Source organism: Rhipicephalus sanguineus, chromosome 2 (assembly GCF_013339695.2).
Source record: "Rhipicephalus sanguineus isolate Rsan-2018 chromosome 2, BIME_Rsan_1.4, whole genome shotgun sequence".
NCBI classification, from domain to species: Eukaryota; Metazoa; Arthropoda; class Arachnida; order Ixodida; family Ixodidae; genus Rhipicephalus; species Rhipicephalus sanguineus.
Window position 1 is genome coordinate 44,706,468 of NC_051177.1, and position 16,167 is coordinate 44,722,634.

The window sequence follows — 16,167 nt, forward strand, 5'->3', positions numbered from 1 at the left end:
AAATCTATTTGTTTTTTTTTTTTCACTTTTTTTTACCTCTGCGGCAAGGGCATGTGTAATGGCAATACTATGAAAGTGTTGTGTGTAGTCTTTGGACGCAATAAAGGCACTGCTGATGTCAACTGTTAAATATTCTTTATTATGACAACAAGATTTTTAAGTGTGGCTAGCACCAAACTTGAACACCAGTACAACACTTACTGGGCAAAACTGAATGTGACTGTGAAGATTTTGTCACCCATGTTACAAACCATGAAGAACTGAAAGGACAACTAGAATCAGTAATGTAGAAAATGAGTGTTGACGAGGGACTCAATTTTTACACAACACACAAGCATAGGAGGCTGCTGGAGGTGTCCAGGGGCATGCGCGTACGTAAATTTCCCGAGATTAGAATTAGTTGCTAGGGTGTAATTCTGATGTTGGTGCATGCACAAGACGAGAGCAGGAGGTCGCTATTGTACACTGGCACAGACTCATTCTTGGATGTACTACTTGCTGCATTACACATGCATTGCAAGCCTAAGCATTTGTCAAAACAAACTGCAGACATTTACGCAACTACCATCACAACCCGTACATTTGCTTGCACATTTCAAGGCACTTCAAGAGCTACCTTGACTCGAGCAAACAACCCTAACGATGCAGTGAGCCCAAGTATAACAGTATTGTAACTGCAGAGCCCTCAGAACAAAGCTCTTGAATCATTGAAGTTTCCTGCAAAAAAATGCGTGGTAAGGCTTGTAGATCCTTGTAACAGGACATAGAACATTGCTGAGCACCAACGTTTTCAACTTAAAAGCAATAAATCCTAGTACATAATGTTGCGCTAGAGGAAAAATAAAAAGGTGCTTGCTCAACTTGAAATATAAGAGGTGTTTAAGACTGACAGGAAATCTTAAATTGCATTCTTACAGAAGTTATTATGCACATGTGCCATGGTAGCACAGCCGGACGCAAGTAGAAAGATCTTTCTTGATGCATATTGAGCATTGCTGTGGAAACAAGAGTATCATTTAATTTGCAGTACAAAAACCTTGTACAGATAGAAGGGCATGCAACACACACGCATTAGGAGGACTGCACAAACTGCTGATTATCCTTTTCGTTCAAGCCTGTTGCATCCTCCTTGTGTCAGGTTTGCATACCATGTAGATCTATCAGATTGCTAGAATACCCAAGTGAGCTCTTTGGTATTCTAAGTTAGTACAAAGGACGTCATTCGATGATCAAACCGACACGCTATAGTGTTGCTGGAGACCCAATTGATGTACATGTTGCAAACAAATTGTAATTTCTCGAGCATTTGTCCATAAATGCTTAATCACTCTGAATTACACCTGCTGTCTCTTGCAGTCAGTAATCTTGCAGCTGTAACTGGTCACTCTTTCTCGCCACCCCAGCGTCACAGTACAAAATGTGGCTACATTGTGAGGCGTTGCTCTGCTTTGTATATAGTATGTAATGCAAGTTTCTCAAGGTACAGCTGTACTTTGACATGCAGGGTGACATCGATGGAAATCATTCGCAGCTCTAGAAATACAAACAATACTCGGGTTTTGCAGGAAGGCAAATGCTTCAAATGATCACCACGGGTCAAGCAAGAGATGGCATGGGTAACACTTCGACAAAGAGGCCAACCAAGACAAGTCCCCCCTTTTGAAACATTGGCGACTGTCTGAACACAGCTTATGTTGGCTTTAGAGCCACCTTACCTTACTTGAGACTTGCAAGCTACGCATTAGTGCTGCCTAATGACATTATCAAATCTGGCAAAGCTGCAGCATAATGCAGGAAACTCTCCATGTGTCTTTTGCCACTCTATAATGCTGCAGACATTACACAGCTCTTGCACTGCGAGCTAGATGATCAACAATTAATTCCCTCTGAGAACATTATGTACACCATGCTGTCATACACAAATAAGCAGAACAGCAAGAATTTTTTTTTAACACTGCTATGTAAGAGGGTGCTTCAATGTTCTTTTGCTATATAAAGAACATTGCACCTAGTGCTGAGCTACTAATTTAGCACATGTCTCATCAAAATCCAGGCAGTGCATTAACGATGAGTAACACAAAATCGAGTTTATGACATCTCTGAAACTGCACATTCCCTCATTTTTGTTGAAGTAAGAAATCTCTATGTCCTGAATTATCAGGATATAGCCTCATTGCTGCTACAATGGCTGAAGAAGGAAATGAACGCCATGAGCAATCTTCAAGATATATTTAAAATGTCACCACCTGGAATTAGTAGTATATTATTTTTCACAATAAGACAATGACAGCTGAGTTGCTTTACACTGTACCTACAGGGCCGGCATAAATTTGGCACACTTTCACATGTTACGATAGGACGTTCCACTGAGTATCTATGCATCGGAAGTCAATGTAATAGAAAGTGATCCTCAGTAAAGTGCATTCCCCCATGACGAAACTGTATTCCAGCACACCTTGTGGCCATTTCTAAAAACAAATTAGCTTCATGTCCTAGATAGTGCACCATACTACTGTGAATATTTTATTTCGATAACTCACAGTGTTCAATCTTGTCTGATCTTGCGCTCTAGTTTTACCGTACGACCATTCCTTTAAAACATGACAGAAAGACCATCTGAGAAGTGCACCCGTTGTGCTTGCACATAGACTGGCTGCACCATAAGCCAGCAACAAACTTTTCAAGATAAAAAAAAAAGCACCCAAAATCCTAGATGATGGTCCAAATCACAAAAACCCCCCCACCCCACCACTTTCTGCTGTGTTCTTTATTCTACAGATGCCCATACTTTCAAAGACATACGTCATTTAATTGATTACAATCACTCTCTATAGCACTTCTTGTAACACAGCCAAGAACAACAACAGTGGGATTCTGGCATCATGGGAGCCAATGATAAAGGGCAAAGAGAACGACAAATAAAAAGAATTGTTACAGCACAAGACCCAGATACAGGGCTGTATATACCGGGTGTCCCAGCTATATTTATCCAAGGGTTAAAAAATACAATATTAGAGGCAGGCGAGTGAAATCAGTTGCAAATTGCTGACAGCCACCTTGCACAATACAGACAATTCTTTGTTTTGGAATTAATTTGTTAATTTACATTACTTAATTTAAATAGGTAAATACTGACTTTAGGCAAGAAATGCGACTTGCAAAGTTCGAGAGCATCTTCAGAAACCCCCATTGTATTATTTGCAACAGAGAAAGTCTCACGTACACCATTTTTTCCAAGCTGCAAAGAAAGCCCGCAAAATACAAAAAGAACCACGTGACTAGTGTATTCACGCGGCAGCCCGCACTCGCTACAACTTGCACTGTCACGTGCGCCAACTGGCTGACGCGGGCCAAGGAACCATCGTTAACTTATCGGCCTACCGCTGCAACGGAGGCGGCGAGACGCGGCCACAGCTAATTTCGTTTGCTCAAGCCATGGCTGAGAGCAGCACGTTCGCTGCCGCGCGAATGTGCTAGTCACGTGGTTTTTCTTTTGTATTTCACGGGCTTTCTTTGCAGCTTGGGAAAAATGGTATACGTGAGACTTTCTTTATCACAAATAATGCAATGGGGGTTTCTGAAGACGTTTTCGAACTTTGCAAGTTGCATGTCTTGCCTAAAGTGAATATTTAGCAATTTAGTTAAGTAATGTTATTTAAAAATTAATTCCAAAACAAAAAATTGTCTGTAGTGCGCAGGGTGGTTGTCAGCAATTTGCAACTGATTTCACTCGCCTGCCTCTACTATTGCATTTTTTTAACCCTTGGCCAAAGATAGCTGGGACACCTGGTAAATAAATAAATAAATATACAGGAAATGGTTCTTCACAGACACATTTTCTGTAGCCACATGATCTGGACACAAGGGCATTATGAGTTGTATTAGCAAAAAGATAGTCAAGGTAGTACTATTTACCAGCTAACCATAAACTGATCTTCGAACCTATAAATGACTTTGCGGGTTAAATCACAAACTCTGAACGGCAAAGGGAGGACATGTTGCACTGGAGGCATACATACAAAACATCTTTCCACTCAACATGCCTAATTCAGTGGTAGCAAAACAACAAGACCTCTCTTAATGACCACTGCTTTCTAGTATAAGTAGGGTATTTACCTTGACGATAAAAATGAGCACTTCATTTCAGGTAAACATTCTGAGAGGTATGTTGTACATGCAAGGGGGTACCCAAAGGTAACTGCAACATTTGTCTTACACACAACTAACATCATAGTGACTGAATAGGCCATTAGCAGCAGCTAGTGTGCTATTTATGCTTTTGTGGGCCAATCCGTTAAAACTGAGTGCTTTGAATGGATCACTTGTTGCATTACGTTTCATTCATAGATTCCATATGCAGCATATTCCAATACTCTATCATATGCGAAGTTAACCAGCACAAAAGACGAGACGAAAGACACATGCACAACAAGTGTCTTTCGTCTCGTCTTTCATGCTGGTTAACTTCGCAAATGTTGCACCAACTTGCCTAGACCAAAGCACTCTATCATAATTTAGCATGGAACAGACTTAATGTGTGAGAAGCAGCTATTTCACATAATAATTTACATAACCAGCCATCTTATAAGCCTAATAAAAGTAAAGTTCATAAAAATGCTTTCCTCTGATTTCAGTGACAAACAATCCAGTTAAGAATAATACATGACAAGGTTTGTTGTTGATCAACAGTCAACAATGTCACTACAATGCAGTTGCTATGGTTACAAGTAAAAAAGAACTTAAGGCATCTAAGGATATTTAAGAGTATCTAACTCGTCACTCAATATGTGTTTATTAGCTTCATACGTACGATGTGAACTTCAGTATAATTTTTCACAGAATCAGTTTATATTGTATATATGCAAATCTGTCTGGTCTAAGAAATTTTTTAAGAGTGCTAAGTGCATACTTCTGAAAAATGTTCCAGTCACTTTTGGGTACACCATCTATCTTTAACATAATCACAAGATGTATATTAAGCTTTTTTTCTTTGATCAACCGAACATAGCTTGTAACACCATTACCCGAGATTCTTGTGATGACTAGTACCTGTTTAATTACTCGTGACTATGAGCCTTTCACTTGGCAGCGAAGGAGTGACTACTTGATAAGCAGCTGTTGGAGTTCACACTCCCTGAGGCTCCAGCGTAGCTGGGACAACTTTGTTGTCCACTCAGACCGAGACCACTGCTGAGGAGGCCGCCCATCGTGCTGCTGAGACACGTACGTCTTCAAATCTTGCAAAAGAGAGAGAGAGAGTGAGGAGGTGTAAGAAACTCTTGCTGTAGGACACTGGGCACAGGAAGACTTGCTTGTGGACGTGATTTTTTTGAATTGTGGATGAAAGTAAATTGAGGGGAAGACCCAACAACCCGAGTTCGCTGTAGAGAGTGTTGCAAAAGTCATTTGTGATGCAAATAAAGATGATAGACACAACCAAATTAATCGAACAGACATTTAGCCCAGGAAAAGCATAGAGGACGTTAACTGTTGTCTTTTACTGTAGTGTACTAATCGTGATGTTAATTGAAATGAACTGAAGTGGATGAAAAGTCACCCTTTCTGACGGTGGGATGGGTACTGCACCTATATTTAGCAAATTCACAAGATGAATATTAAGTTTGAAAAGGGGATGTTTTGTCCACTTAAATACATTTTGATTTCCGTCACAATTAGTACACAGCAATTAAAGACAACAATTAATGTCCTCTATGCTTTCACTGGTATAATTATTTGTTTGATTCATTAGGTTGTGTCTAACATATAAACGAGCCCTTCAAAAAGATTCCCCTTCTTTCGTTCAGATAAGAATGATGTCATTTTTGCTGGGGAAGAATAGCTGCTCGCTGCGAACAGAAATAATTCTGCCAAAGTTAGGCTAGCTCGCGTAAGCAGTACGTCAGGGGCAAGGAGCTCTGTTCACCTCCCTCCACAGTCAAAAGCCTTCTTTGGCATCCGTTGGGAAATTGATTGACTACAACTGCTATACACATACTACTCCAGAAAGAAATGGAGCCGAGCCAGCCATTTAATGAGCAAAGCAAGCAACCTGTTGTGGTCCGATGGCCTAAAAGATTGGTTGCCATGGCCGAGGATTAGCTGGTGTGATGAAGTTAGGAAATAAACAGAAAGTAGTGTGTAGTAAGGTGTTTTATCTTGAAGTAGATGCAAGTTGTGCTTATCAACTAGTATTTATAACGTTTCTGGTTTACTCTTGAACAGTCATGCTTGTGTGCATGAAGAGTGTGCACACAGTATGCATCCATGAGATATTTTTCAGGGATGCATACGTGAGGATCACGTCAAAATTTCAGCACTGTGCCGCTCTTGCTACAGTCTCACTGGCCTTGCGGTGCATAGTAATATACTGTAGTATACTGGTGGGTTGGGTGCAATTGAGGGCATGCTGAAAGATGAAGCAGAGACTTACAATGTGTCGGAGCGGTGCCGTGAACTGCATCCATTTCGACGTGAGGAGTATCAGTCAGTGCTCTTGCTGTACGATGAGGTACCAGGTCGGTTGAGGAGGACGGCACCAGCTGCTGTGAATAAAGACACGGAGTTTGTTCAACAAAAGCGTTTGTTGAGACAAACACGCCCGGGGCATGTGCAAAATGCACATGAACAGCATGAAGTCTATGATGACATAATAATGCAAGGCAGGCCCGTAGCCAGGAGGGGGGGGGGCTAAGGGCCCGGGCCCCCCCCACCCGAAATTTTGGTGAAGTAGGTGTTTTTACCAAAAATAAATAAAAATAAATGTTTTTTTCAAAAAGCCAAGGTTTTCAGCAAGTGGGCCCCCCACGAAAAAAATTCCTGGCTATGGGCCTGTTGCAAGGATATGGTGGAAATACTGACAAAACACTCATTGTGACTGAATTACTGATGCAGTGGTTTTGATTGTCAACATTTAATGGCCCTAGGGTATCTGCAAAACAAAATAAATGTCTGCAGAAGCACCCACACAGAGCTTAATGATGCAGTGGTTTTGCATTACATGCAGTACAGTCTGGTGCTGCCCAATTCTTTAACAAATGTGCTGCCGTAGTTAGATGCCACAATGAACTAACCTGGAGATTACTGAAGCTTAACATGTCAAATTACTGATAGTGTATAACTGCATTATAACCAATGAAGAAATCCCTCACTTTCACTCCTCCGCTGTGCAAGCTGTCTTGAGGTAGATTTTGCTTTCTATCTTTCTAGTGGTATCTCTCTAGCTCTCTAGATGTAGTATTAAGGTGGGCAACAGAACTCACCTTTATGGATGACACAACCAAATCCTTGCTGGTGATCTCAGAGCTAGAAGGGTGGGGAACCACGTAACTGCACATGCATAAGATCACAACTATTATAAGAAGCCCATTAAATGACACATTGATCTCATCAAGTAACATGCTGTTGACCCCCAGTGGAACAAATACACTGACAGATTATTTGTCCCCAATGTAGTGACCATCATATGGCACACCAACCCATCACCAAGACTTTGAATAATTTCTTGGTTATTGAAACATCAATACACGTGCTCAATGTACCATCAGATAACTTAGATCAACCTGTATTTTCAAGCCCCGTGACACCTCAATTGGCAAGCAAATATACAAATATATTGTCCCATTATGCTGTAATAGCAGCACGCAGAAACCTATAACTAGCGGCACACCAGAACATCAAGCTGGTCCAATCACTAGCAGTTGTTCCTCAGACACCTGGCGCAACCCACTTTGGGGGATAGGGCGCTTTGTTTGTTTTTTGTTTATCCTTCTACACCATGGCACATGCCCACTCTGGGGAATTGGCCAAAGACTCGTTGCATAAAATTTGGAAGATAATTTGAAAAATGAAGAATGATTTAAAAATAAAATAAAACTAAAAATGGAATAGTAGATAACGTATGACACAAATACTGTAATGACAGTGCGATTGCGCTGGTAGCAGTATGACCTTATCATCTTCCTTTGTTTGTTTGTAGCCTACCAAGTTTGGGCACATACCCACTCTGGGGGATTGGCCAAGAAGACGTATTGTAGCCTATAGATGATAATTACATTAATGTTTACCTCCCTATCACTAAAGTAGAAAAAAAATTACAAAGATAAAGAGCAATAAAATTACAAAGGGTCTTCGTCACGTGCTTGTCCTCATCTTTTTTCCCACAGTGATCCACAGAAGCATGCAGCAACGATAATGTGTGATACATGCTGATCTTATGCTCATGGCAATAAAAATAAATGATTAAAATGCTCTTTTTTATGGAGTCTGTTATTACAGTTCACAGTTCATTTCCTTGAACCAACATAAAGCAAAAGCAAAGGAATGTAGCTGTTCACACTTAGCCATTTCGGTGCTATGCATTATGTTAGCTACCAAGAGTCTCCATTCAAGCATATTGGTTCCCATGTTCAAATAAAAATATAGGAAACAATTTTTTTTAACAGAGAAGCTGTTTAAGCTATCGGTAACTTGCACTCTGTCGTGCAAAACTCCACAGGTGGGCATGCACCACAGGAATCGGGCAAGCCCCACTGCCGAGTACAGTAGGTGCGAGCGTTAAACGAAAACTCTGCTCGGCGATGTGGAGCACATGAAACACGTGTGAGAGAGAGAGAAAGAGAAAAACCAACAGACATAAAGGGAATAAAGACAAAGAAATAGAATGACAGAGAAAGATAGAAAAAGATATAGAAACAGACATGAAAAAAATAGAAAAAATTGAGCAAGACAGAAAGAGAAACAAAGAAAGAGACAGAAAGAAAGAAAGGGAAGAAAAATAAATAATATAGAAAGAGAAAGAAATAGATAGAGAGAAAAAGGAAGAAAAAGAAAGAAACATACAAAAAGAGACACAACAAACAGAGAGAAAGAAAGAGAAGAAAGAAAAAAAATAGAGAAACAAGGAAGGCCAGCCAGCTGCACTCTTCCTTCAGGCTTGGCACCACTAATACGAAGCTGCCATAATCTTTTTTTCTACAGACATGTTCACTAAGGCTCATTTGCAACATTGGAACATACAAATTAAAGGAGCACAACACCGAAATTTTGCGTCTTGTTTTTTTTGTTGTGATAAGTAGTTAACGACCACTTATCACGGCTGGAAAACCGTTCGCTTGAGCGCGCGACCGTTAATTATTTGGAGACGGTTTTATAGCGGCCAGTCGCAGTTTCGGTTTCAGGGAGCACCGAGGGAGGCGGGACCCAGAGTGGTGGCTATGTAAACATAGCTGGCTACGTGAGCAAACAAAACCGCGTGCACATGAGCACCGCATCGACAACTCTTTTCAACGAAGGCTTCCTGGGTGCTGCTACAATGCCCTCTGAGGCATTGTAAATATGTGCGACCCCCCCAAAATGCACTGCCCAGGCGAGCTAGGACATCAGCCTGTGTACTTCCGTGCAAGTGTCCCCTTTTTTCCATTGAAAAGGTCTGCTAGGAGAGAGTGGGAGAGAGCACCCGCAACAATTGTGGCAGCCAACACAAACTCGTGACACCGGTGGTGGTTGGTTGTTTACAAGAACACCCAAGGCGCGTTTCGCATACAGCGGCGCGATGCGCACTATAAACGTGATTTCAAATACAGTAAAACCTCGATAATTCGATCTCGGTTAAATCGAAATTTTGGTTAATTCAAAGAATCTGAGCGGTTCTGGGATTTCTAATGCAAATTCTAAGGATTATTTGAATAGCCCGCGGGGCTCCATCTGGATAATTCATGATTTCCTGCCAGCAGCAATGTACGGGGACAGCCTCCCGGCAACGCATATCTCGGAGATCATGTTGTTGGTTGAGCGACATGGGCACGTTCAGTTTTTCCACCGACTTTCTGCCAATCCATCGGCAGCCAGAGCCAGCCAGCCAGCCAGAATGCATTAGGTTTTTGTCTTATTTCGTGTTCTGAGTCCAGAAGGTTTAACTATGACGTCGTTTCCTGTCAGTACCAGAAACGAACTGGTTAAGCGCGTTTTCCGTTTCGTGTTTTTCACATGGGCCGCGTTGGATTTTTCCATGGTTGCTCAATGCATTTTTCGCGTGGTTCTCTCGTTCGACGTCTTGTCAGTCTTGCATTCGTCGTGTTCACTTTGTCACCAGTGCCTGAATTAACCGCGTGCGTAATCATGGCTGCTTGCACGACTCACAATGCCGAAGTACAAGACGTTGACGCTTCGGGAGAAGGTGTCCTTAATCGAGGAGGCAGCGAAGTCGATGTGCACGAAGACGCAACTTGCAGAGAAGTACAAGATGCCTTTGTCGACGCTTTCGACCATTTTGAAAAATAAGGAGAAGGTGTTCGAGGCTTACGGGAAGACGCATTCATCGAAACGATCCAAGATTCGTTTTCCAACGCACCCGGACGTTGAAGTCGCTTTAATGAAGTGGCTCCAGCATGCAAACGCCGCTCACCTACCCGTGAACGGCACCATTCTTCGGGAGAAGGGCGACGAGCTGGCACTGCGCCTTGGCCATGAAGGCTTCAAGTGCAGTAACAGTTGGTTCTCTCGGTTTAAGGAGCGAAACAACCTTATGTACTTAACAGTGTGTGGGGAAAGCGGTAGCACGGACTCAAACGTCGTTGACGACTGGCGAAAACATACTTTAGCACCGCTGCTTCAGGAGTTTGCAGAGGACAATGTCTACAACTTGGATGAGGCAGCTTTATTTTATAAGATGCTTCCTTCAAAAACATTTGCTGCAAAGGATACCACTATCTCGGGGAGAAAGCAGTCTAAGCAAAGGATTTCTATTTTGTTCGGCGCGAACATGTCGGGAAACGACAAGCTCCCATTGCTCGTCATCGGCCGGGCGGGTAAGCCTAGATGCTTCAAGAATGCGCGCCTTCCCGCAAAAGATATCGTCATATATAGGCATAACAAGAAGGCCTGGATGACGGCGGCAATATTCGAGGAGTACGTGCGGCTTCTCGACCGGAAGTTTGCTGCCAAAGAGCAGAAAGTGCTCTTTGTAATCGACAGCTGCCCGGCCCACGGTGTCATCGGGAACCTGGAAGCTGTCAAGATCATTTTCCTCCCTGCAAATACAACAGCCATATCGCAGCCGATGGACCAAGGGGTGATTCTGCAAACGAGGAAGATTTACCGCCACCACCTGTTGAAGCGAGTTTTGCTCTGCTACGACAGTGGAATGCAGTACAACATAGACCTCCTCGGTGTGATATGTTTGATTGCCTTTGCCTGGAAGGAGTTGGAGCCAAAGGTCATCAGGCGCTGCTTTGAGCATGCCGGGTTCCGAAAAGAAAGTGGCGAAGATCAGAATGACGTGTGCAGCTCCTCCTGTCTAGACGATGAGGGAGATTTGATATGTGCCCGAATCACAGACTTCAGCAAAGACGACGGCGACGGACTAGGCTTCGCAGAGTAAACAAATGTTGTGGCAAGTGTACAAACATCGTACGCTGACGTGCATGAAGAAATCGTCGACAGTGGAGTAGTCGGCGATGACGGCAAACGAGGGTGACGATAACGAACCCGCCCGCGCGCCCGCTTTAGCGGCTGTTGTCGATGCCGTGAACACCTTCCGCAGTTCTGTCGAGTGCAGCGGTGGTGATAGTGAAATGCTAAGTGTTGTGAGCAGGCTAGCGAACATGGCACTTGGGGCAGCCAACTACCGCACTAAGCAATCCAGCAACACTGATTATTTCAAGTGACTTTTTTTTCTCACATGGAAGATGTGATTTCATTTTGTGGTGTGTTTTTCTTGCTTTTCTTTCTTCAGTTTGGTTAATTCGAAAATCCGCATAATTCGAAGAATTTTCGCGGTCCGGCGGCCTTCGAATTATCGAGGTTTTACTGTATGTTCTAGGCTATATTATCCGTTGATATTTCGTAGATGATGCATGTGTGTCCACACAAATCTATCCCACAGGTTATCTCGTCTTCGAATTTTTCTGTCAGTGCTCGTTTAAGGTGCTGCTCCCACTTGATCGTGCAACCGGTTGATGGAACTTACTTGCTTCAAGTAAAATGAGCAAAGCTGTTACCTTGCAAGAGCATCCTCAGCGACTTGCTGAGCAGCACGTAAGGACAGCTGCAGATGTCGATGACGCAGGTGAGAGAGTCGTTGGCTGAGCCGGAGAAGGTCCTTGTGACCCAATGAGGAGCGACTAGATAGGCTCCCTGTGGCTGCTCCCTTGCTGGGTTTGCTGCTCTCGCCTTTGGTCTTTGTCCCAGATGTGTCACTGTGTGCGAGGCACAAGGTTTTACATTGAACCTATTGAAAGGCCTAAAGCTGGGGACAGAAGACTGTTTGTTAATTTAACGATTAGTACTGTTTATGCTACTTGGCTCATTACACGAAGCCTTATGAGAAGCAACTTACTCATTATGTGGCCCGATAGTTTATGCAAAGCATTTCTCTTGTTTTCCAGGAATTTACAATGCTTACTGCAAAGCATAAGAGTGTCTTAAATAATTTGCTAGTTTCTCGAAACCGGCTTCAGATTTTGTATGCAAGAGGTGGATGCTTTATGATGTTATGCTATGTTGACTGCTCTATTCCTATTACTAGCGGAGCGTGAAGAAACACATCCAGTACTTATTATTTTTTTTAGGGCTAAGTCATTATTGCACCCTTGCCTTAATGGCACTAAGGTATGCTCTTTGTCCTCACAATTTGATAATGCTGATGATTACAGCTCTGTATTTTCTATTTATCATCAAATTAAAATCTATTTTCTGTATTTCCTAGCCTTCGTAGCTGCAAAGTGTGATATTTTGGTAAGCAGGAGACCTGTGGTCTAGTTTTTACAATATGAAAAGTAAGCACTGCTACTCATTTAGCTCTGATGGACTGAAATGTCATAGCCCACTAGTGTCAAGCCTGTGTCACACTTCACTCAGTGTCACACTTCAATCATGAACCGACTTCTCGAGCTCAAGTCCTTACCCTAGCAGCGCAGCTCCTTTATCTTGGGAATTCTGGCCTTGCTTCTCGTCTGCGATAGCGTGCTTGTGGTTTCGTGATCTGTGAACAAGTGAAGTGGTTCCGAGTTGGATTAGCTCTTGCTTGGCAGATGCTTTCAACTGATCTCTGATTCGCTGGTACTTGTGGACCTCCCGCTTCAGTCGCTCCAACTCAAACTCTAGCGCCTGCTTCTGGGTGAGCAAGTCCTGTACAACGGCAGGTTCATCTTGATTGCGAAGAGTGGCAGTGTGAGATTCCGAGTCCGTGTCTGTTTGCTGCACCAAGGAAGCCTGTTATGGAGTGAGAAAAAGAAAAACAGTACCGCACATGCACCGAGTAAGCACATTAACATGTCTAAGTAAGTCATGATACACATCCATTGAACAAAGAGATTGGTAGATGGAACAAGTCATAAAGCTGAATTGGAAATCACCAACTAAACTTTATTTTTCAAATCTTACGGAATGAAATGTGTAAACTTTGGGCTAAGCACTGCACATAGCTTCTGAAAGTGCAAAAATATACAAACCACAGAAAAATAACACAGGACAAGCGCTTGTCTGTGTTCTTCTTCCATGATTACTGTTTTTTTTTTTTTGCCCTTTCAGAAGCTATGGATCAGTACCAACTAGGAAGGAAGAAACAAGCGGAAAGACAGGGAGGTTAGCCAGTTCTTAGACCAGCTGGCTACCCTGTGCTGGGGGAAGGGGGATAAAAGATGATAGAAGAGAGATGTTAGAAAAAAAGGAGAGCAAGAAAAGGAAAAAAAAGAGAGGGGAAAAAAAGGAAACGAGAATATGACACTGCTTAGTGTCTAGCCCTATTTCAGTGCTTACTAGTGCACATACTTTCGTTTCCCCTGTATTACATAACACTGGCATAATATTAGCTTGTACACATACATCGGAGCCAACATTACCTTTAACAGTCACATTCATAGCAACATGATGTGGCTATCTTGTGCAATTGCACATGCTGGTTGTTATACTAGAAGTTTTGATGATGCGCTTCATTTTTTAAGCAGTGTACGAGTGAAATAAACAAGACACGATGAGCAAGTACAAAAAACAAGGTCACATCATCTTCATTATTTCATTTTCATGTGGTGTCTGCATAGCACCTATTACATTAATGCAAAATGTGCCAGAGATGTTGACTACACAATATATGAAAGTGACAGGGAATGGCTGAAGACAGGGAACTACTGAACACAATAAAAATTAATTACATGTATTTACAGGGCAACTATGTTGAAGACATCGTGCTCACTAATATACAAGCATCTGCACTTGAACAATGTGACAGTTCTGATTTCTGTGGAGCATAAGTACTCGTCCATATGTTACTGATGATGAGTGGAGTAGATCACACAGAAAGGAATTATCACATTAAACCTTATTAGAAAAGTTTATTTCCTACCTTCACCAAAGGTCCTGAAGACACCGCTAGCATGTGCAGGTTGGTTGGACAAGACTTGGAGAGGAATCCCTTTTTCACTTTCTTGACACGTGAGAATGGAACAACAGTTCGATCAACCTCCTGGAATTAGAATCTGCTGCTGACTGAATGCAAACCACAGCCGAATTAAGTACGCTAAAACAAAGGGCTACTCACTGAAGCTTTCGCAAATGAGGACAACGGTGGAATGTCGTCTAGAGATGACATCTGAAAAAACATTGGTTATAATTGGAGAAAATTAAGCAAAGCAGTGGCTGAATGAACGTACACCGCCCAACTTCAATGTTGAGTACCAATAGGTGATTGTTCCAGCAAAAACATGAATGCTTTTCTTGCGATACGCACACGAATTGCAAGACGCTACGCAATACTTACCAGTGAAGCACCGCTGTCTTCTACATTTGACTCTGCAGTAGTGGTTCGTGCGCATGCCTTGAGTCTCTCCTTCTTGACCACAGCTTTGTAGTAAGAATCCAGGGGATGCTCCCATTTGGTCTCTTTCGTAACCGAATTGTAATAGTAAATCCTTCCCTGAGGATCTTCCCTGCAGCATGAAAATTAACGAACATATGCAAAAAAAAAAAAAGATACATGTTTATAAATTATACAAAATGTAAGTGCAATGTTGTTCTGGACTAATGTGCAGTTGTATTGCACATGAGATACCAAAATGTGAGGTTTAAGGTAAACAAGTAAACAACCGTACGAATCACAAAAAGTGCGTTGGGGAGGGGAGCGATGAACTACAAACACATGAATTCAGCTCAATGCGAAGTTGTCTATCTACCCGTGCTAAAATTTATGCTTGAATGCAACGAAAATTTCATGCATTATGTGCAATAAAACTAGCGCAAGAGAACCGCGGAAAATGGGCACATTACTAGTGCAACTCACTTATGTATATCGACGCTTTGAGCACTTAGCTTCTGTGAAATTCGGCGTTTCATGGAGGTAACTACTTATATGTTTATTTAGTATATTGTGCAAGAAAATAAACCTACACGGGACACCACGGTGGCGGCAGCGACACCTCAAGACCGGCCTGAGCAATCCAAAGCAGATTTTGCTCATCGGGAAGGACGATTCCTAGGTGCTCGGCGTACAAATGAATATCTGAAACAAACGAATGCATGCCTTTAAGTGGGCCCAAAATATGCACTCACGACGCACGGAATGCACTCACAATGCACTCACAACGCAAGGGAACGGAACACTGACCTTCTTTAGTTGCATTCGCCGAGCTGCCGATCTCTTTCAAAATCTTTTGACCATCCGGTAGACTTCCGTTCATAACGTTCTTCGCCGATCGAGGAACAACATATCACGCCCAGGGTGCAACCCAAACCTGCTCACAAACAGGGCGATGAAATGTCAGATGGCAGTTCGGCCTTTCGGTACACTTTCGGTAGCTGGCACGATGCACAGAAGCTGCTGTGCTGCCGTCTACATTCAGTATTCCAATAGCGAGCGCTCTCATTGGCTGGAATGTTTCCTGGGGATAAATCGGGAAGGATGTGGAAAGAGCGAAGGCGAGCATTCCCGAAACCGAAATGGCGGCGATGACGCTTCCACTGTTCCCACACAAACACAAAAGCATAGCCTTTGAGATTTGTAACTCAGGAAAAACGAGCTCGTGAGTTGGCACACAATTTCTGTTGGTATGCAGTGCTCTTACATACATAAACCACCGCAATCCAATGATCCAAGACTCTTTCTCGCCGCTTTTATGGTGCTAGCTTTTCCTGCAGCCACCCTACCTGCATTTTGAGCAGTTCCAACAGTTCGCTTTG

At 42.7% G+C, this 16,167-nt stretch overlaps 1 protein-coding gene across 2 annotated transcripts; it reads right to left on the reverse strand.

The window, feature by feature from the left end:
• Positions 1–7: 7 nt before the first annotated feature.
• Positions 8–15,861, reverse strand: LOC119382844 (uncharacterized). Of its 2 annotated transcripts, none has more exons than XM_037650723.2 (10): positions 15,596–15,861; positions 15,379–15,490; positions 14,753–14,921; positions 14,534–14,584; positions 14,339–14,458; positions 12,902–13,209; positions 11,997–12,194; positions 7,260–7,326; positions 6,431–6,539; positions 8–5,237 (listed from the first exon to the last, which is right to left on the reverse strand). In XM_037650723.2, exons 1-10 carry the CDS (start codon positions 15,666–15,668, stop codon positions 5,101–5,103), a joined length of 1,344 nt encoding a protein of 447 aa, XP_037506651.1. In that variant the 5' UTR covers positions 15,669–15,861; the 3' UTR covers positions 8–5,100. The 2 variants fall into 2 exon arrangements, with proteins under 2 accessions (XP_037506651.1, XP_037506650.1); XM_037650722.2 differs by having other exon boundaries at positions 6,431–6,542.
• Positions 15,862–16,167: the final 306 nt, after the last annotated feature.